Source organism: Paramisgurnus dabryanus, chromosome 19 (genome assembly GCF_030506205.2).
Source record: "Paramisgurnus dabryanus chromosome 19, PD_genome_1.1, whole genome shotgun sequence".
In the NCBI taxonomy this organism is placed as follows: Eukaryota; Metazoa; Chordata; class Actinopteri; order Cypriniformes; family Cobitidae; genus Paramisgurnus; species Paramisgurnus dabryanus.
The window spans coordinates 7221100-7243996 of record NC_133355.1 but is presented as its reverse complement, the minus strand read 5'-3'; the positions used below and the strand labels follow the sequence as shown (position 1 = coordinate 7243996).

Below are 22897 nucleotides of genomic sequence, written 5' to 3'. Positions count from 1 at the left end.
GCTTAAAAATAAGACTTCTGTTTAAATAAATTAGTAAAAAAAATCAAGCAATTATATACATTAATTTCTCTCTATTTATGTATGTATGTACTGTATGTAACGTTATATATGTACTGTATGTATGTATGTATTTATGGACGCAACATATGTAAACGTTTCTTTTTACCACATAAACATGTCCATAAAAGTTCGTGATTTTTTCCTAAATATTTCTTAGCTTGTTTATGGGAAATATGTTCTATAGGTCAGCTAATGTTTTTAACATACCCAGGTCTTAAAAAGTCTAATTTTGGTTTGATCCACAGCACCCTCTGAAACAGTTCGTAATGGTACATTCCCGCTATTTAATATGAGACTCAGCATGCCAGCGTTTAGGGTTTATGTTGAAGTACGATGTAAACGCTTCATAATATCAGATATCCACACACCGATTTACCTGAATTAAGGTAAGCGTTTTTATTTAACGCGATAAGTACAATTGTAGTTTTGACTATTAAATGATAAATTACATCTGAATGTAGTTAAAACATAATACATATTCATATGAACAGATTAAACTTCAACTTGACCTGAGGACTGGTACCAGTCCTGGAAATTAACGTTACGGACTTTCCCAAATACAACGATGACATTTAAGACTTTTTGATGACTAATAGGAGGGTTTGGAAAATGCACATTATTAGCAAAACTGGATATTTTTGCTAACTAATTTAAAATAAGTTTAACGGCATTCATTCAGGTTATGATGTTTTGATTGTGTTAATTGGTAAGCGTGACAGGAACGTTACTGAAGAAATATGAAGAAAAAAAATCCACCGATTGAGTTTATTGATCCCATGTGAGATTATTGATCCACTGTGTTATTAAAAAACATTTAATATCATGTTAGTACCTTAAAGTATCATGTAAATACAATGGTGCATGCATATGGTAGCCATTCAGCATTAAAGTATATATTATAATCTGATATCATAACTAGACCATAATATAACAAAGTATTTTTAACGTACTTTGTAGGCAAACCTAGATTAATATGTGGTCCACACCTGGACAGTGTTAAAGACACAGTTAAACAGTGCAAAACGTAGTCTATGATATAAAATATAATTTTGGATATTTTTAATAACTTGCTGCAAAATGTCCAAAGACTTGATGGCACTAACATGAAAACTCCTTTAAAATAAAATTAGTTTACTGTATCAATACAGTATTTTGTAGACTTAATTTTGATCCTGGCGGACCAATAAAAAATCTCTGTGTGCCCTTAAGTCACTTAAGTCATGTGAAGTTAGCCAATCAGATTAGAGCTTGCAAGATTGAGAAGGTGCTTTGCAGTTTTGCGAATGGCTGGGTTTGAAGGTGAAACTATATTGGTTTATAATCATATTATTTTTTTAAACAGCAGTTTTTGATGCAAACTCAGTGTAATTGAAACTAATAGATGCTGTATCACTGTCAGGCTGTCCTCTTCGATTCATCTGAGGGCAGCAGTCCTTTTACAGCCAGGCAAACACTCATGGAAGACTGCCATGGAAAAACCTAGTAAATCTTAATGATAAGTGCCGTCCATAAATTACCAACAAGGTAACTGCATGTTTCTCTTGCTTGGAAATGGTGGTTTAGAGATACAGACATTAAAATTACCAAAGAGTGATCTACACAGAGGCAGAGCAGTGGCAATTCACTCACAGTTTTGAAGCGACTGTGGGCTGCAATATCTATCTATTGATATTGATGAGTACCATGTGCATGCTTTGGTGTAAATTAGTCTTGTTATATAAAGATGATCATTGTTGTCTCATGGTCATGGCTGGTGCACTTCAATATTTCCACCTTGTTTTCCAGCAAGGGCTTTTATTGACTCATGTTTGTTCATAATGTCGCAGGATGAAATGGTCGATTGTAATTGGATTCTTGTGATCTGCACACATCCATGCAAAATTCCTTCATGTGAATGCTTTGAAAATAATCATGTGAATGTAAATGGATGTAATTGCTGTCTTGGTAATGGGTTCTGGCTGTCCAGTGCACTTGTGAAGATTATGTGTCAAAGTCAAAGGATCTGCTGAATAGGATCGGTTGCTGTCCAGTGCTGAAACCAGGCTTCCTATTTAGATTTGTTTACAAAAATTTGTAATATAAAGTCTTGTAGCAACTGTCTTGTTTTTGATGCGTTATTATATTGTCTTACCCTTGCCCCAGGCTCAGAATATCTTTAAATGTATTATAAAAAAATAAAAGCTTCATTTTTGAGCAGAATATTTTAATTTTAGAATCAAATTGCAAGATATTACATTTACGTTTATGCAGACGCTTGGCAGATGCTTTTATCCAAAATGCCCACGTATATTATTTTTGGGCAAGACTTCTGGTAGATCAGATGTCGAAATCTACAACCTTTTTTGACATTTCCCCACTGTACACAACAAAATGTGACCCAATCTGTGAAAACATCTAAAGTCTTTTCTTGTTGTTTGCTGTTTTCTACGTAAAAAATTTTTTAAAGAACATTATGTTAAACTGTATCTTTAATATTTTAGTATTTACTTTACCTTTAAACTTTAACACTTTTCCCGCCAGTGTTTTTTTTTTTTAAAGTTGCCAGCCAGCACCAGCATTTTTTATGATTTTTAGGTTTAATGCCTTTCAGAAAATGCTCTTCTTTAAATATATAAGCATACAATATATCAAATGAAAGAACAGACACTTTGCTTAAAGGAATAGTCTACTCATTTTCAATATTAAAATATGTTATTACCTTAACTAAGAACTGTTGAATCATCCCTCTGTCATCTGTGTGTGTGCACGTAAGCGCTGGAGCGCGCTGCGATGCTTCGATAGCATTTAGCTTAGCCCCATTCATTCAATGGTACCATTTAGAGATAAAGTTAGAAGTGACCAAACACATCAACGTTTTTCCTATTTAAGACGAGTAGTTATACGAACAAGTTTGGTGGTACAAAATAAAACATAGCGCTTTTCTAAGCGGATTTAAAAAAGGGGAACTATATTTTATGGCGTAATAGCACTTTTGGGAGTACTTCGACTCGGCGCAGTAACACTCTCCCTCTCCCATTATGAGAGGGAGAAGGGGAGCGGACTTTTCAGGCGAGTCGAAGTACTCCCAAAAGTGCTATTACGCCATAAAATATAGTTACTCTTTTAAATCCGCTTAGAAAAGCGCTATGTTTTATTTTGTACCACCAAACTTGCTCGTATAACTACTCGTATTAAATAGGAAAAACGTTGATGTGTTTGGTCACTTCTAACTTTATCTCTAAATGGTACCATTGAATGAATGGGGCTAAGCTAAATGCTATCTTAGCGTCGCAGCGCGCTCCAGCGCTTACGTGCACACACACAGATGATAGAGGGATGATTCAACAGTTCTTAGTTAAGGTAATAACATATTTTAATATTGAAAATGAGTAGACTATTCCTTTAACTCTTTCACCGCCAGCGTTTTTAAAAAAAGTTGCCAGCCAGCGCCAGCGTTTTTCATGATTTTCACCAAAGTTTAATGCCTTCCAGAAAATGTTCTTCTTTAAATATATAAACATACAATATACCAAATGAAAGAACAGACCCTCTGCTTTCAAACAAAAAAAACCGTTTCATCCTACCTTTAGTGGTTCTTTTGCAATCAGCTTTTGAATATGGGTAGGTTTTTGCAAAAACACCATATTTTGAGCAACAAGCAGATATAATTCCATTTTTATGACGGACTTTTCATAGAGATCCCATTCAGAGCGATCTTTAAAACAGACACGGACATGCAGCAGCTTGCCATAGAGCAATACTTCCGGTTTTAAAAAGTTGCGGAAGGGCGCCACCTGGTGGATAATAGCGGTATTGCGGAAAGACGGAATATCTCGTCATTGGCGGGGAAGCGTTTTCTCTTAATTGACGAGATATCTCGTCAATGGCGGGGAAAGAGTTAAAAAAAAGGTTAATCCTACCTTCATTTGGTCTCTCTTCATTACCTCTCAAATATGGGTAAGTTTAAAAATTTTGAAAATTTTGAGCAAAAAGCTGAGATAATTGCAGTTTTGTGAAGACTTCTGATAGAAATCCGATTCAGAGCAATGATCAAAATAAACACGGAGTCTGTATAAGTTGGGTAAGAGCGCCATCTGGGGGATTATAGCGGAAATACGGATTGCCTGAAGAACTTGTAGGAAAGCATTTTCTCTTAATTGACTAGTTAACTCGTCAGTGGCGGGCAATTCATCTTTAAATTAGATAATGAGACTTCAGCCTGGATTTCACAGGCAGGGTCACATATTTTTGAAGCCTCCCCACTTACAATTTATATACTCAATAAAATGATTATAGAGCCATATAGAGATGGTTTTAGCTTATTTTAATGCTTGTTTGTCTTTGCCATAGGACAAACCATGAATCCAGTGACAGCAAGAGTCCTACATAATTTATGGCCAAAGAGACATTGTATTCCACATCTTAAAACCAAACCGTTGTTTACACTTTAACTCACTGATTTTTTTTATTTTCGAACAATTCGCTGAAACGCATTGTGTTGCAATTTGTAATATTGTGAAGATTCTTCTGCTCTTTCTTCAGTGTTATGCAGCTCAAATACCCGAACAACAAAATGCTTTTCTGCTTATCAACACACTGAAAGTGGAAATTTGTTAGTTATTCGTCAGTAGAGCTGTCACGGTTATGAAATTTGTCTGGCGGTTAATTGTCTAATAAATTTTGACGATTATGACTAGGGATGCACCGCTAGGATTTTTTTGGGCCAATACCGATTTAAACCGACAACTTCTGGCCGATACCGATAGTAAACACTTGTATACAAGTTGGTCTAAGCTAGTTTATTTCTGCATCAAATTATTTTTACTGAACATGGATTGGATCTAATTAACATTTAACTGACCAACATAATAAGAGAGGCACAAATTAAGCTAAAACTAATATAATAAGACAGCATGACAACCTTAAAAGGTGGTTTTTGCTATTCAGCATTTATTTTATTAACAACATTAACTCTTTTTTTTTTCACATATAATGGATTTCTTTATGCAGTTAATTAATAAACAATCGGTATCGGCCTTTCTCGTGCTATTGCCGATGGTTTCAAATTCATCAAAAATCGGCCGATAAATATCGGCGGCCGATACATCGGTGCATCACTTATTATGACGATTAATTGCCTGTTTTAGGACTTTGATGATTATGACGATTAATTTTCTTTTTTATTGCTTTGACATTTAATTCTCATTCATTTTTTTCATTTGTTCATGAAATAATTTTCACACAAATATATTTTTCAAAAACTGAAAATTCTTCATAAAAATAAACACAATAAAGTGTCTGAAAAATGACTTAAAATAAAAATGCAATCAAAATAAACTGACTATACCAGAAAAGCCTGATAGGAGACATCAGATACGGTCTTTTGCCTGTTTATACAGGTGCTGCAGCTCCCCTTGTGTTTTTAAAAAGATGTGCAATCATTGTGGTGATCTGAAATCATCGCAATGAGGTCAAACAATCGTGATGAGATGATTATTTAATCATTGTTACAGCCCTATTGGTCAGTAAATTTTTTAGCAACAAAGTCTCTGCACCATACACTTGCTAAGCTAAATAGCACTAAAAGTGTTTCACTGGCTTATAATCATAGGGGAGCCATTTTTTTTGCTAAACAGCACCTATGTAGATTCTATGGAGCTGTATAGAACCATATGTACTATGTTGAACCATAAGTGGTCATGGTTCTACAGAGGTGCTATATTGGTGCTATATATATATTACACAATGTTTACAAAAACACCAATGATCAATATTTTTCAGTTGTGTCTCCAAAAGTTATTGAATTAAATTCCTTAGTTAAGGAAATTGCCTCATTAAATGACCTTATTTATTTTTCATTGCAGTTATTAGCCTCCAGCATCTTTAAGTTATGAGTCTTAGTTCTTTACTCCCAGTGGCCCTGGCCTCTCCAATGTAATTTGATGTAAATTGTGTTAATAAACATGTATCAAGCATACTGTGTGATATATGGTCTGCATGTTTATTAATGAAGCTCATTAGCAAGTTTTGATCTCCTGCAGAGGTGTTTGCGCTTTGTATTTGTGACTTAACATTTGTGACATACAATTGACCCAGTTATTCGAAAGAGTTGCTGTATTTTGCAAAAAGCTATTAATTATTTTACTTATTTACACAAGAAATTAATCAATCTTAGACAAAATACTGTGTTTTTTTTTTGTTGACAATCTGTCTGAAATCTTCCATGTATAGTCATGGTCCCAGGAAATTGTATTATGTGCGCTGGTTCTGTTCCAGAGCAATTACTGATGTCATTTTGTGCTGTGGCTTTGGATAATAAAACCAGATGGCTTAAAGGTCATCCCCAATTAAAGAAAATCCATTTCCATTTATAAAGTTTCCCATTATTGCTCGGAAGTAATAATCTTCATTTAATACCTTAATTTCTTTTAAGCAATATCAGAGCAATGCTATTTCTGCGGGCTGCATGCTGCCTATGTCCATAGTCTAATGGCCAGTTTTATTCCCCTCCAATTCCAGAAATTAAATGCGTCTCCTATTAAATTCTTTATAATTGTGCACGGTTTAAGTTTTATCTGCGTTTTGTGGTTGAGGTAGATCTTTACAGGAGCTTTGCTCCTGCGGTAAGATAGGGAGGTAGATGGGCTGGTGGAATAACACTGACTTTAAGTAGACAGTTTATTATTGCCTGTGTCTTACACAGGCTCTATTCATACATTATTGATGTACTCTGCTTGAACTGGCAGCCCTAGCTGACATTTGGCTTATCTCTTACCTGATCTTATTAACCTATAAAGATTTTGATGGAAACTTTGAAGTTTTTAAGAGCTTGACTGTGCATATGTAGGTGTCTGCAAAACATTATCCTAGCATCCTTTTAACTGACCCATATGTTAGTTAGGGTAATAAAAGTAACCCATATTGATGAAATAACTAAATTGACAATTATTACATATTGCTTTTGTGTTTACAACATAAAAACAATGAATGCATAGTTTGAATCTTCGCTCTTTAGTCAAGTTTTAATTAAAAAAACTAATACTGAGGGAATCCACAATCTTAATTACTTCTGCAATGAGCTAAATACTGAAAACAAACACTGGCCATTGATGTCACAAGCTTCCTCTCATTTCACTTAAAGGGATAGTCTAGCCAAAAATGTAAAGGGATAGTACACTTAAAGGGATAGTTCACCCAAAAATGAAAACGGATAGTTCATTTAAAGGGATAGTTCAACCAAACCAATCATGAGCCCCATTCACTTCCATAGTAGGAATAAAGTAAACTATGGAAGTAAATGGGGCTCATTCCTCAAAATATCTTCCTTCGTGTTCATCAGAACAAATACATTTATACAGGTTTGTAACAATATGAGAGTGAGAAAAAAAAGATAAGAAATATTTTATTTTTTGGTAAACTATCCTTTAAGTCTGTTGGATTGGGAATATCGGCTGTAACTTGCTTACCCATATAGGTTACACCCCTCACTGAGGTGAGGTCATTGGTCCTTGGATTTTTTAAAAACCTGATACTATGAGATGGTGATTGAATCGCTCCTTGTAACCAAACTCTTCTCCTCTTATTCTTTCTCCAGGTCTAATCCATAGAGCTGGCCTATCCCTGTCACAGTGTCACCCAGCCAGCACTGGATAACAAGGACCCACAATGTTCAGCACAAAAAGGTTAGTGTACCCTCCAGTATTTATCTTTTGAAATATCTAAGATCTTGAGTGCTGGGAAGTAGGGATGCATAACGATTAATCACTATTAATCTATAGCAAAATAAAAGTTTTGTTTACATTATATATGTGTAAACTGTGTATAATAATTATGTATATATAAATATGCACATATTCATGTATAATTTTAAGAAAAATATATATTTATATTAAGTATTTATATTTATATATACTATAAATTATACATAAATATACAAATGTGTATACACATGTAAACATTTCTTAAATATATACATGCATGTGTGTGCATTTATCTATACAAAGTTATTATACACAGTACATATGCTTATATGATGTAAACAAAAACTTTTATTCTGCTATAGATTAATCCCGATTAATCATTATGCATCCCTACTGGGAAGATACTGTAATTGCTTACAACTCTACAGACAGTTTAGATATTGTTTTGCATCTCATTTCTTTGCATTTAAGTTGTGATGTTGATATTATGTGTGTAGTGTTTTTAATTGAGTACAGTGCTTGTTTGTTTTGCACATTTGTCTGCTGCATGAATCAAGCATTATTAAAGCAAAAACGTGTGTTGAATTTTTAATTGATTTGTGTTGGAGCATTTGGTTATCTATCATCCAATCAGTATGTAACCTGGTGCATTTGTTAAAGGTAGGGTTTCACATTTTGAAAAATGCTAATGGTAGCCACCTAGCAATAAAATCATGATCCCACCCTCAAGTCAAATTCGCCATCCACGTCCCGCCTCTTTCAAAACACATGAATACGCACAGATCAGACGGTCACATCTCATGTCTCATTCACCAGTGAGAAAACTTTGCAGTACAAAGTGAATAACATTTCCAAAATAACCAACATAAACAACTGGTTTACATCAGAATTAGTTAAAGCACAGTTTCGGTTGTGTAGACGTAGTAACTATATCGTTACACTAATCTGTAAACGAACACAAATTTCATAAGCAACACAATGTTTCATCGAAGTAGAATATCTGAATCCATCTCAATACAATCATATCGCATATCTACCTTACAAAAATAAACAGTGCAACGACCCTTTCAGACCCTTTGCCTCCTGCAGCTGTTTGCATCTCATGGTAAAGCAGTAAAGTTACCGATGTTAATTTGGATTTTTGCTCTTGCTGATCCAGGCAGTTTTTGCTGTTGTTGTTATAAAAGATGTCTTTAGTTTTGTGGCTCCTGTGCAGGTTGTCAATTCAGCAGAAAAGTTTGCCATTCTCAATGTTTACAGACAGGAGGTGAGCGCACGTGAACACGCCGATGACGTATGGTGTCTGCGTGGACTCGCTGCCCGGTGGGCATTCAAATTACGCTTACGTATGAGGGACAAAAAAGGCAACGTCTGTTCGGACCGAAATCTATGATTGGTTAAACATTTTTTAGTCCTACACCTTTCACAGATTTCATAAATTTCTACAAATACATTTAAACAACTTAACACTGTAATTGCTATCAGGATGTGAGGAGACTTTTAACCAGCATAACTAAAAATGTTTCAGGATCAAATCTGTTACCCTACCTTTAATCAGATTATTGTAATAATAAGTTATTAGGAAGGTAAATCTCAAGAAAACATCAAACATCATATCTCCTAGTTATTTCTTATCAGGTTTTGTGCAGTCCAACCTAGAATTAGATGTGAACAATAAGTGAGGTATTGTGAAACACAGAACACATAAATAGCAAAGGAGATGATGATAAGAGATGAGCCAAAACAGGATGGTGGAGTTATGCTGAACTTCCTGGAGAGGAGGATCGAGCTCCTGGTGGAACACACAAAAGCAGGAGATGAGGGAAAACCAAGTATTATCATGCAAATGGCACAGGCCCCAGGTGAAGTTAATACTCAATGCTAATAAATGCGAGACCGTGGTGGAACACGAGTAGAGCTCTTGAAATTTTCCTATAGCCTTGTAATACGTTATTAGGAGGTTCAAACATAAAAATTATAAGAGGATTACATAATCCTCTGTAACTCCCCCCTCCCACTCCACACAGCTGTCATCCCCCCTGATGGATGCTACAATCTGGATGCTTCCATATGCACTTTCCATTCCAGTATTCTGAAGATGAAATATTCTCCTCCAGGCATCCAGATCTGGTCTAATGGCCTTCCCAATAGCTCGTTCCGGCACAGTTTTATTGATGGTTTTCTTGGGACCTCTTTCTTTCATATTTTGTTAGGTTTTTTTTATCTATTTGTGCCCATCAGCGACAGCAGTGTTTTGTGATGTTGAGATTCATGGGTTCATTTGAGGTTTAGTGCTATTTTTGGCTGCAATAGCACAAGGCAGTCCTTTGCAGGGAACACTGCCTTATTCCTTAGAAGAGATTCCAACATTTTCAGCTTTCTATTAATTATATTAAAAGGTGAGTCTGCAAAGCCAGTAGATCCACACAGGATTGCAGTATCCATAGAGTGCAGCATATTTGCAGACAGATGGATATATGGGTGGATATGTAGATGGATGGATAGATGTACAAATGGACGGACAAACGAACGGACGGGCAGATGGACGGTTAGATGGATATGGATGGATATGTAGATGGATGGATAGATATACTAACGGACGTACGAACGAACGGGCGGGCGCCAGAACGGACGAACAGACGGGTGCCATAACGGAAGGGCAGACAAACGGGTGGACGGACAAACGGGCAGACGAACGGGTGGACGGACAAACGGGCGGACGAACGGGTGGACATGTGGACGGATGAATTAGTGAAGGGGTGGACGGACAGATGAACGGGCGGACGAACAGATGGGCGGACGAACAGATGGGCGGACGAACAGATGGGCGGACGAACAAACGGAAGGACGGGCGAACGTACGGACAGGTGGACCGATGGACAGGTGGATGAACGAACGAGCGGGCGCCAGAACCGATGAACAGACGGGTGCCATAACGGATGTGCAGACGAACGGGTGGACGGACAAACGGGCGGACGAACGGGTGGACATGCGGATGGACGAATTATTGAAGGGACGGACGGACAGATGAACGGGCGGACGAACAGATGGGCGGACAAACGGGTGGACGAATAAACAGACGGACGGGCAAACGTACGGACAGGGGGACCGACGGACGGGCGGATGAACGAACGAGCGGGCGCCAGAACCGATGAACAAACGGGTGCCATAACGGATGGGCAGACGAACGGGTGGACGGACAAACGGGCGGACGAACGGGTGGACATGCGGATGGACGAATTAGTGAAGGGACGGACGGATAGATGAACAGGTGGACGAACAGGTGGGCGGACGGACGGGCGAACGTACGGACGGGCGGACCGACGGACGGGGGGACCGACGGGCGGGCGGACCAACGAACGCATGGGCGGGCGAACGGACGAGCGGATGAACGAACGCATGGGCGGGTGCACGAACGAATGGACGGGTAGACGAACAAACGGGCGAACGGACGGACGGGTGGACGAACAGACGGGCGGACTAACAGACAGACGAACGGACGAACGAACATATGGACAAACGCACGGACGGACGAATGAAGGGGCAGACGAACGAACGGACGGACCACTGGAATGAACGGACGGGCGCACGGACCTAAGGATTGGCGGACGAACGAACGGACTGGCGGACGGACTAATAGACATACAGATAGATGGTCGGATGGATGGACGGATAAACAAGACACCTAACCCCAGCTGCTCCCTATGAGCAGGATGGCGACTTGCATAGATTTTGGATATGTATGTATTTGTACTTGTTTTAGTAATAGATAAATGGATGGATGGATTGGTGGATAGTACAAGTTTAAATAGGTCTCCTGACAGCATTATCAAGCTTCATCTGTTTCTGCTAACAGAGTAGCTATACAAACAGGTAAATGACGTAAAGCTAGAAAACAAACAGGTGTTGGTTTACACCTTTTGCAGGTGGATCACCATGCACACGTTCACAGCATGATTGAGTGGTGGTGATCTCACAGGAAATATAAGTAAGAGTCTTTGTCATTTCCAGATGTTATTTTTACCAAAATACCATAAATAGAAATAAAATCATAATCATTGTAATGGCCATAATGAAAAAATAGATTTGGAACTACCAAGATTTAGTGGTTTGTCTTTCCAAATCCTGACAGATGTGCAAGAGGGTGTTGTGATATTGGAGGAAGGCTCTGTGAAAAATGAAAAGCCATTCTTTGTGATAAAAGGAACATGTGGTCCCATCTGAATTATGCAAGTGAAGAAAAATCTTTTGGAAGGCACGCATGTCAAGTTTTTGATGTACAGCCCCTATAGAATGATGCTATAATGACAAACAAAGAGACACACAATATGTGACTGCATAGATTCACATAGCCAGCAGTTACTGCACTAACATTAAGCACTCAACTAAGTGACTGTCTGGCTGTTTATACACTCGGTGCACTTGACATAAAAAGCTTTAAACGAGCTCTCTGAAAGCATGTTGAAGATTCAGCAGATCTTAAAATATCACGGTGAGAAGTATGCAAAGGTGAACTCATACGATATCCATTTGTAACAAAAATCTTTGCTCTCTAAGGTAGCTGAGGTTTGAGTTTGGAATTCTGCCATCCATTTTTTGCAGCACAGTATTGATTTTCATGGTATTGATCTTCTGGTTGGAGTTTACCTTGAATATTACATTTCGCTTATTACATTTTTGGGGGGAATTACTTTTTAAAAAATGTATAGCATAATTTAAAGCATTGCATTAGGAGGAGGGATGCTGCAGAAACTGTAATGGGACAGAGTTTAGGGACAGCTCGAGACCTCTTTGAGCTGATTGGTTGGATTACATGACCATGCTCCTTCCAAACTAAGTTAAATAAACTTAATTTAAAATATTTACAAATTTGCCTATAAAACTATGATTTTTAAAATGTATAAAAAAAAGTGTATTTAGTTTTTATAATACATTGCATTTTAAAATGGTAGTCTATTTTGTTACTGAAATTAAAATTGAATATTACCCAACACTCAGTTTTGGTCCCCTCCGCCTGTCAGACCAGAGTTGCACCCCTGGTATCTGTATTTGGGTTTTACATATTTTCATTTTAGTTGACATTGTAATGTTCTTATTTTGCTACCGTGCAAGCTGTAAAAAAAACTAATTCAGTTTAGTTTGACTTTTTGTCCTGTGCAGATAGAAAGAGTGCTGAGGAACAGAGTACTTTTCCTAGACATGAACTAGAAGTGAAGTGCTTGCATAATACGGCTTGGGTGATATTTCCTGAGTTATGAGAAAAATAATTGAATGCAACAGTGCAATATGGTCACACAGGTATTTTGAATCGGTTTGATGTTATACACATAATGTCAGGAAATGAGGTTCGGAGTCAAGTGCAAGTTAAATTATTTATTTAGAAAAAGGAGAAATGTTAGAGAGCAAAGTCACTGGTAGGTCCACACACGGCACACAATAATCCAGTTCAGATCCGAAGGAAGAGAGAGAGCCACCCACGCACTCCGTCGAGACACCCGTATAGTCACCACACGCAACAGAGGGATAATACGTGCCGCCCTGAAGGTGGATGACAGGTGGAGATGGAAGATGGTAATCCGAGAACTCAGACGGGTAATCCACTGTGAAATCCTGATGTAGCAGAGCCACTCGGAAACCACTGGTCACCGCCTAAAAACAAAGCGAGCCAGCGGTTCCGAGAAAACAACAGTCGATAGAGTTAATGTAATCCACAATGGTAAAAAGTGAACTCCACTCACGGGTGATGATGCAAACCGGGGAGAAACAGAGACAGCTGGTATACCGCCTAAAAACAAAGCGAACCAGCTGTACCGAGAGGCAAACAAAGTCAAAGATCCAGTAATCCTCAAGCGAGCGGTCCGGGCGAAAACGAGTCCTCGAACGCCGAAAACCAAACCTGGGGTAACAAGAGGGAGAGACAGAGCGCGACTGACAAGACAAGGCAGGGTAGCAGGACTGTGATAAAACAATGAGCACGCAACGAAGGACAGGACTACGTGCAATATAAAGGGAAAGGTAAACGAGACACCACCGGTGAACAATCTACTGAAACAAGGGGGCGGAGTTAGTGAACACACGAGGAACCGGCACCACAGGTAAACAACACACACACACAGATCACACAGCCATCGATCACCCAGCAGTCATGACACATAAAATGTATAGAATAAATGCACAGTAAATCTCTTTGAATAACAACATAAAAAACTTATAAAAACATTTGCCAAATGCATAAATGTAAATAAAATACAGATGATACATATTAATACACTGTAAAAATGTACACTGTCTTTAATAAACACATATTTTGTTACTTTAACTGTCAGAATCCTGCCGGATCCTGTTGGTATTTTAGTCTAGTTTAGCATGGCAGGGTTCTGACAGTACATATGTTCTATGTGGGAAGTGTGTGGTTGTAGTATTGGTTTATTTCGACCACGCATTTCCCGGGTCTCGTCACTTTTTCCCCGATCCCTTACTCGTGATTATTTTCAGCTGTATGTAATTTACTTTCTCCCTATTTTAGAGTCCTTGTGTTTGTTGTCCAGTGCACGTTCGTCTTGTTTCATGCCTTGTCCCATGCTTGTTTCTTGCCCTGTCGGTTCCAGTAAGTGTTGTATTTATTTAAGTCTTGATCTGTTTAATGTGTTGAAAGTTTGTTAGTTTTGTTAAGTTTAGTGTTAGTTTAGTGTTGTCTTCCCTTGTCTTGTTTTGCCCCCTCGTGGGTTTTGTTTTTCCTGTTTTTTTCCCCGTGTATTTAATAAATTCCTTTTGTTGTTACGTCCGCATCTGGGTTCGTGTTTTGTGTTACCCCATATCCTGACAGAACGAACGTGCCAGAAAAGAACCCAGCGGACATGTACACCGGTACTCGCCTGGCGAGACGGGGAAAGGGTTGCCGCCCCGCATACGAGTCGGGTTACGAGTCTTATGACCCGCTCGTATGCGGACCCGTAGCCAACGTCAGGTGGAACCCGACCCGAACCGCCGAACCCCATCGACTCCCGCCCATCCGGGAGGGAAGGACCGTCGGGATGTGGGGGTTCGGCGACCCTGAACTCTCTCCTCTGGCTCCAGAGAGCCGCTCCCCGCCTCCGTCCCTTCGAGGGAAGCGTGAGAGGAGGATCTCCTGGGAGTCTTCGTCTGGGGGGTCCTCCTCCGACTTAAGAGCACCACCACATCCTCTATCTGCTCCGCGACCTCGAAGGAAGAACAGGAGGAAGGGGGATCTTACCCAGCCGCCAGAGCGTCCAGAGCGCCCAGAGCCGTCGACGCAGCCGCCAGAGCGTCCAGAGCGCCCAGAGCCGTCGACGCAGCCGCCAGAGCGTCCAGAGCGCCCAGAGCCGTCGACGCAGCCGCCAGAGCGTCCAGAGCGCCCAGAGCCGTCGACGCAGCCGCCAGAGCGTCCAGAGCGCCCAGAGCCGTCGACGCAGCCGCCAGAGCGTCCAGAGCGCCCAGAGCCGTCGACGCAGCCGCTAGAGCGTCCAGAACGCCCAGAGGCTTCGACGCAGACGCCAGCGCAGCCCCAGCCATGTGCGCCGCCAGCGCAGCCCCAGCCATGTGCGCCGCCAGCGCAACCCCAGCCTTGTGCGCAGCCAGCGCAACCCCAGCCTTGTGCGCAGCCAGCGCAACCCCAGCCGTGTGCGCAGCCAGCGCAACCCCAGCCGTGTGCGCAGCCAGCGCAACCCCAGCCGTGTGCGCAGCCAGCGCAACCCCAGCCGTGGGCGCAGCCAGCGCAACCCCAGCCGTGGGCGCAGTCAGCGCCACCCCAGCCAGACTTTGCCATTTTTGGCCATGGTCATCCCTGGACTCTCCCGAAGTCCACCCAGACTCTTTCCCCACCCTCCCACCCTGGACCACCCCCTATGAACTTTTGTGTTCCCCCACCCCCCCCTCCCCTGTTTATTATTTTTATTGTCCCATCCCAATCCAGTCATTGTTATGTCTTGTTTGCCCCTAATGTTATTTGTTATGTTTTCATGGTTCATGTCATGTATGCAGTCCGTCTTGTCCCGTGTTTAGTGTTCCCCCTTCGAAGGCGTCTAGTAGCCGCCTTTTGGAGGGGGGCGTACTGTCAGAATCCTGCCGGATCCTGTTGGTATTTTAGTCTAGTTTAGCATGGCAGGGTTCTGACAGTACATATGTTCTATGTGGGAAGTGTGTGGTTGTAGTATTGGTTTATTTCGACCACGCATTTCCCGGGTCTCGTCACTTTTTCCCCGATCCCTTACTCGTGATTATTTTCAGCTGTATGTAATTTACTTTCTCCCTATTTTAGAGTCCTTGTGTTTGTTGTCCAGTGCACGTTCGTCTTGTTTCATGCCTTGTCCCATGCTTGTTTCTTGCCCTGTCGGTTCCAGTAAGTGTTGTATTTATTTAAGTCTTGATCTGTTTAATGTGTTGAAAGTTTGTTAGTTTTAAGTTTAGTGTTAGTTTAGTGTTGTCTTCCCTTGTCTTGTTTTGCCCCCTCGTGGGTTTTGTTTTTCCTGTTTTTTCCCCGTGTATTTAATAAATTCCTTTTGTTGTTACGTCCGCATCTGGGTTCGTGTTTTGTGTTACCCCATATCCTGACATTAACTTAACAAATTAAGTTAAACAATTTCAAAGTTTTTTTATAAGTTATGCTATCTTATCACAAGTCAAAACTTAAAATAGAAGCTTGAATTGACTTGCATAACCAAGTTGTTTTAACTTCCTGCTAATTCATGTTTAGTGGCTTTAAATTGCACATATTTCATTGCTAAAAAACAACGTTATTTTGTGTATTTGGTATAATAAAATGTGTTTGCGTGGTTTATGGTTCAAAAAACACATTATTACCCACATATCGTACATTTATGTAGCTCTAGATTTCACTCCCTTCCTAAAATGCACGGATTTGAAGAGCACTGTGTCCCTGATTGGCCAGCTAATCTTGTGATTGGTCTGAATACCTCTGACGTCAGCCGGAAATGTGATGCTCCTTACCATGTAAGATTTGCTCACAATGCATTGCTAACAGGAGTTAACTTACAGGCTGTGAGTCCGAAGCGGGATGAATTATGATAATGTCGGTCTTTACTACATCACCAATCCCAGGAAGTAAACTGTTGCCTACAATCTGTGTGTTTGTTGTAGTCCAAGAAAAGAGATTTACGTTGGAGACGATATCTCATGTCAACGTTTAATTTGGGGTTTGTACCTTTTGCATATCGTTAACATGTACTACACACTTACACACCAAAGGTAATGTTAAAAGGTTTATCGGATGATAGTGGCTCTTTAAGGTAATCTATATGTTTGTGTTCTCTAACAACAATGACAAACACAAAAAAACACCAAGCGGTTTCAAGGTCGTGTAAATGCTCTCTGATGTTTTCACATAAACCAACAAAATGATCAGCTGATTTTATCAGGACTTAGGATTCTTTCACTATTAATAAGAAGGTATGCGCACGAAGAGATAAAACACTATAAAGTAATGTTCTGAGAAATGGAAAATGTTCTGCGTACAGCAGTACATCTCTTTACAAAAGCAGGGATTTTGAATGTCATGCACAGGAAAACTGCTGTGCTGCTTCTCTGTTGCAGTCGTTCTATTTATGGCAGCGCTTCATCTCATTTGTTACAGAAATCTTTATTTAATGTGCATTACAATTTTTGCATTTTAGATTTGGTCATGTCATTCCTATCTTTTTGTAAAAAAACGAAATCTCCTCCGCTGTAATCTGTTTCTATTAGTTGATATTAGTTCTTATTCAATATATTCAAAAGTGACCTAGTTCAGGACTTTAAAGTAAGGAACTCCCTTCAACCAAGGCACAGAATGTGAATATTTAATATTACCTTTATTATTAAGCCTGTAAAATAAGAAAATCTCTGCCGAATCAAACTACAAGCTTCAACCATTTTTACAATAATATTTAATGGTTGTAGTTATGCATTAATGAGGACTTTTCCCGATTCTCTTAAATACACCGGCTCTCTAGGGTTTGTGTGGAGTACAGTTATGATTTATATTAGTGATGTGAAAACTCACTGCCTGAAACATGAGCAGTGTTCGGTTAAAATATGGACTCATTAAATATTCTGGAAACATTCATGCTTTTTATGTCTTGATCCAATAAATTACATTAATTATATTAGGACACATTTAGGTACAAATAAGTGTAGTATGGGTGATGTGATATGATGTTATTATAGGGTACTGATTTAGCACCTGCTGTTTATGTAACATTTAAGAATAGTCAGCAGGACGTTCAGCAGATTAAATGTGTTATAATCTCTGTTAACACTTTCATCCCCTCAATAAACATGTCTGACTGATAACTAGGAGGAATATTGGTTACTTTTGTTTGTAATTGTACAATTGTTTTTATTTATTGTGGATAGATTGTATCCTGTCTGTAATGTTTATACCAGGGTTTATTGTCTACTATGAGCACTGTGTCTACTGTCTTGTTATGCTGCTAATGCTAATGCACCTCAATGTCCCTTTTGGGATCACTAAAGTATCTGTCTCTGTCCTTATGTCTGTCCATATGTCTATACGCCTGTCTATATGTCTGTCTGTCTACCGAGATCACCAGTAATCACCCTAAACTTTTTAATAATTTAATTGATTATTTTTTACATAAAACAAACATCAACTGTTCACTTATTAAGAAATATGTTACTGCTTGTTTTGCTGCTTGCAAGCTTAACATGCTTGCTTCAAAGCACATAATGGGTTTTATTAATAAACTTTATCATATCAGAGTTTATGATGATTACAATTAAATATATGCATGCTTAAGAACCTGTTGTCATTCAATCGTGACAGAAGATTTAATATAATTTGTAATAATAGCTTGTTTAAATGGGAATACTTTGAGGGACTTAAGACCTAATAGAGAATTTGTATGCAAGTCTTGTTAAATGACTCTTTAAACTTGCGTTACCGTGGCTTTCATGTCCTTGAAGGTTTGAAAGAAAGCGCTCGAACCTCTCGATGGAGCTCTGTTTCATGCCTACCATTTAAATCGGCTGATTTACACACAGTATGGGAATTCTTGATTCTTTAGTCTGTCAGTATTGATGTCAGTATTGATGGCTGACTGCAGACACAAACCAGAATGTTCTCATATTGGGCCTTAATCATGAAACACAGAACAAATTTCTATGGAAATCAAGTGCAAGTAGGTCCTGACTCTCTATGGTCGATAAAAATCCCAGAATGTCGAAAAATAGTATGCTGGGTTCTTTTTTTGACCGAGCGTTGGGTGAAAAGGGGACGAACTTAGCTGCTGGGTTTAAATTAACCTAGAAAATGTTTATATTTGACAATAAAACAACCCAGAATTTTGGGGTGAAACAACACAGCATGGGTTAAATTACAACCCAGTGGCTAGCCTATCCCCTTTTATCCCAATGCTGGGTTAAAAAATATTTTTTGTAGGGGTGCGCCCTGGCTTCCTTGCCAAATTTGCCCATTGGCATACTAATCATGTACTAATTGGCTATATCACTCTGGCCCTGTCCCAAATGGCACACTCCGGACTTGTGGACCTCCTCAGAGTCCACACATTGATGACATCATGTAGTGCAGACTTTAGGGACCCTTGACGCGAGTTCAAGAGGGCGCACCGAATCGTATTTTGGGACAGACTCGAGAGTCACGACGGAAATAGGAGAAGTTGCCCATCAGTGTGAACTCCTCCCATCCGTCGTCTGATTGGTCTGATTCCTCTTTCGCAAGGATTTCTGGGTTGGTACACTCTTAGAAAGGATGTGTTAATTTTTTACACATCTTTGTGCGTTAAGCTTTTAACACATGATGTGTAATTTTAACACATTATGTGTCATTTTGTGTTGATTTTGAGTTAAAATATAACACAAGTTGTGTTAAAAGTAACACAAAATGTGTTGTTTTAATAATAACACAGTGATGGGTGAATTCTGGGACAACGCATTTAGTGTGTCGTCCCACAATCAACACTAATGTGTTGTTTTTAACACATTCGTTCTAAGAGTGTATATTGCGCGAAGCCTGCTGGCTTTGCTGAAGACCGCATCAAGGCTGCAAAGGGGGCGCTGATGAGCACACTTCCGAATGTATGATTGACAGATGGGACACCCTACGGACTCGTAGACTAAGCGAGCATGCACAGTTTAAGGCCACAAGACCGAAATTAAAGGTCTTTTTTATGGTCAATATGAACAAACCTAACCATTGTGTTAAAATTAACCTAGAAACTTAATTATTATAATTTTTACATTTTCCCTTTTTTACTTTTTGCTTGTCCACATTTAATTTTAAGTATCAGATTTTTTTAAAATACTGAAATATTAAATAAATACAAATAATAATTTGTCGCTTATGGTTTTTAAAATGTAAAATTCAGCACTCATAGGATCTCAGTATTTGAATCCAATGCTGTTTTTTACATGCACTGGATTTCTCGTGTCTATCTTGCTTTTATTAGATATATTTTCTTATTTTTTATATATATGTAAGATTTGTATCGAAAGACGAGGTAGTTAAAAAAATGTTGTCTTTGTCTGATTTGAATCCTTAAACTTTCTGTTGTCAGCTTGGTATATGGTAGTATTTAGGTCTACCCAACCTGCACTATTTAGGTCAGCCACAAAGCAGCTTTGTTGATAAACCGTAAAATAATGCTTCAATACAGTGACATGTAAAAGGTTCCTGTCGTTTCACATTTGCTGTGACATTTGCATGTTGTAAATGTGAGCGAGTCCATTAGCTGATAAGGTCAGGATTTATAGCATCTTTATGACTCTGTATGAGAACAGTAAATGTGGGTGATTTAGTGGGGAGAAAGAAACACAGAGCCGGATTTAACCCTCAAAGTCTTTGCCTGTGTCAACAGCAATTTCCTAGACAGCTTGTTTTGGTTTGTAAAACATTAGTGTTTACTTACATTAACAAGTCTTGCAATCTTTATCAGACTTTTCAGTCTGAACACAGGCGGCAGAAGTTGCTGTGTTTGTGGATGGATGGTTAATTTCTTTGAAGGGTCTACGAAATCATCAGTATTTCGTTTTCTATTGTCCCACTTTTGTCCTTTTGAGTTATGTGTCCTGTGAGCGAGTAGCACTAATCTCTCTGAATCTAGGTCGGTTTATCTGTCCTCATCTCTTATGCTTGTATGTTGCTTTTGTTGCTTGGCATCTTCTACTGCTACATTTTCTTACTGAGGTCTTGTGGTAGAAATGTGGTAAAAAAGAATTGTTTAGCCAAGGTTGATTTGCAAAATAAGATGCAATATGTATTGATCTGTGTTATCGCTGATAATATGGAGATAATCTTGTTTTTATTTAAAATCTGTAAAATAATGAACGAGATAACTTTTTAAAATGTTTTAAAAATTGCGTTTTTTGTGCATTCCAATTAATAAGTAGCACAATAAAACCCAATAAAAACATGATAACATAATAAACATGTTTTGACAAAAATGTTTAACTAGTATTGGAATCTAACTCTTCATCTATTTTTAGGTGGTAAATAACATTTTATAAAGTTTGCTTTTATTTAGTGAATCATTGAACTAAGTGCTTTTTCCTTGTATGACAGGTTAAAGAAAAAGTCACAGTCTGTGGACATCCCTGATGAAGGTTACGCTGGTTCTCTCCTCAAAAACCCACTGGCATCACCCATCATACCATCTGTGCCCAGACCACCCATAACTGAAGATCAGGAAATCAACACCACTAACATCCAGAAAGCTCGCGGTCCTCGACGTGGAGAACTCAAGCGAGGGTATACCATAGGTGTGTGAGCTGATTTTTATCATTACAGGATGGTGTTACATTTGGTCATAATAGGACATTAAAATAATTTTTTTAAATTGATTTTTCAATTTGAATTTGAGCTAATTTACCTGTTTATTTGGTGTAAGACTATAGATTATGAAAGATACATAAAAAAACTTAAATTTGCATAATGTAAAATTATTATGTACAGTACTGTGACTAGAACAAGGTAGAGTGGATAAAGTAAAATGTAAATTTAAGTAAATGGTCAATGATGTAACATTGGGAATGGCAAGTTGTGCAGGAACTGGGTCATTACTTCTGACATAAGATCAGATGAATTTAAAGACGGAGTCCACGTTGTTTGAAAAACGTTTTGGAAAAGGAGACGGGCCGACTACCAAAACACACTTATAGCCAATCGAATCAAATCAAATGCCGGGTTGCGTATGTGTGGGGCGGGTCTATCAACAGAAGGTCCAGATTCTATTGGGGTAGGGGCGTGTTTGTTTAGGTGATTTCAAATATCAACATTGGCTTTCAAACATCATGGACTCCGCCCTTAAGTAAGACTTGTTAGTTGTGCTTAAACCAGTGTTGGCAGAGAAACTTGGTGACTGGTCCTGTGTTAAGAGGATAAAGGAGACCTTTGAGACTGTAATCAGAGAAGAAGAGAGGAATTCATCCCTCTCTGGATCTCTTTGCACACATACAGTAATTAATCCCGAATCACAGCAGGTGCTCTAGTTTTTCAACTTAAGTCTTACTGTGAATACTGTGAACACATTTTTTCTTTACTTTTTCTTTATTTTTACATCCTAGAGAATCTACAAAAAAATCAAGGCCCTGGGAAGTTTTTAAAAATATACATACATAGATACATGTCATTGAAAGTGCTTTAATCTATTTTATGCAAGAAGTTTTCTGGGAAAAAATCAATATTATTTAGTGTAGGATAATATCATAAAAATTCTAGACTTTTTAAGCACATGTGCTTAACTGTTTACTTTAAATGCTTATATCTATAGTACGCCAATGTTGATTCATACCAAAATGCTATTTTGCATAGTTGAGTTTGACACATGAAAACGTCTCTGGTTACGTATGTAACTCTTGTTTTCTGAGAAGGGAACGAGACGCTGCGTCTCCCTTGCCATACTTCCTGCGTCCCTGTAACGCCGTCTTTGGCAATATTTCAGATAGCGATATACTTCCTGGCTCCCACGTCACCCTGTCTTTGATGTAAAGCCTCACCATTGGTTGAATTTTAAATACACATTCAGACGCACTTAACCCTTGGAGGCGTCCCCAAAGTGTCACCGCAGGGACGGGAACTGTAACAATGTATCTTAAAAGGTAACACGATGTAACCTTGCTCTCACTTGAAGTGTGTCCCCACATTTAGTCCTTGAATTTGAGGGTAT

At 39.0% G+C, this 22897-nt stretch overlaps 1 protein-coding gene across 2 annotated transcripts in view; it reads left to right on the top strand.

Moving 5' to 3' along the window:
* Positions 1–365: 365 nt before the first annotated feature.
* oxr1b (oxidation resistance 1b) overlaps positions 366–22897 on the top strand; it is an 88449-nt gene continuing 65917 nt past the window's right edge. For both annotated transcript variants that reach the window (XM_065286941.2, XM_065286931.2), the window contains exons 1-3: positions 366–446; positions 7634–7721; positions 21295–21491. In XM_065286941.2, coding sequence (XP_065143013.1) covers positions 7705–7721; positions 21295–21491 — 214 coding nt within the window. In that variant the 5' untranslated portion in view covers positions 366–446; positions 7634–7704. The remainder of the gene's footprint in view (positions 447–7633; positions 7722–21294; positions 21492–22897) is intronic.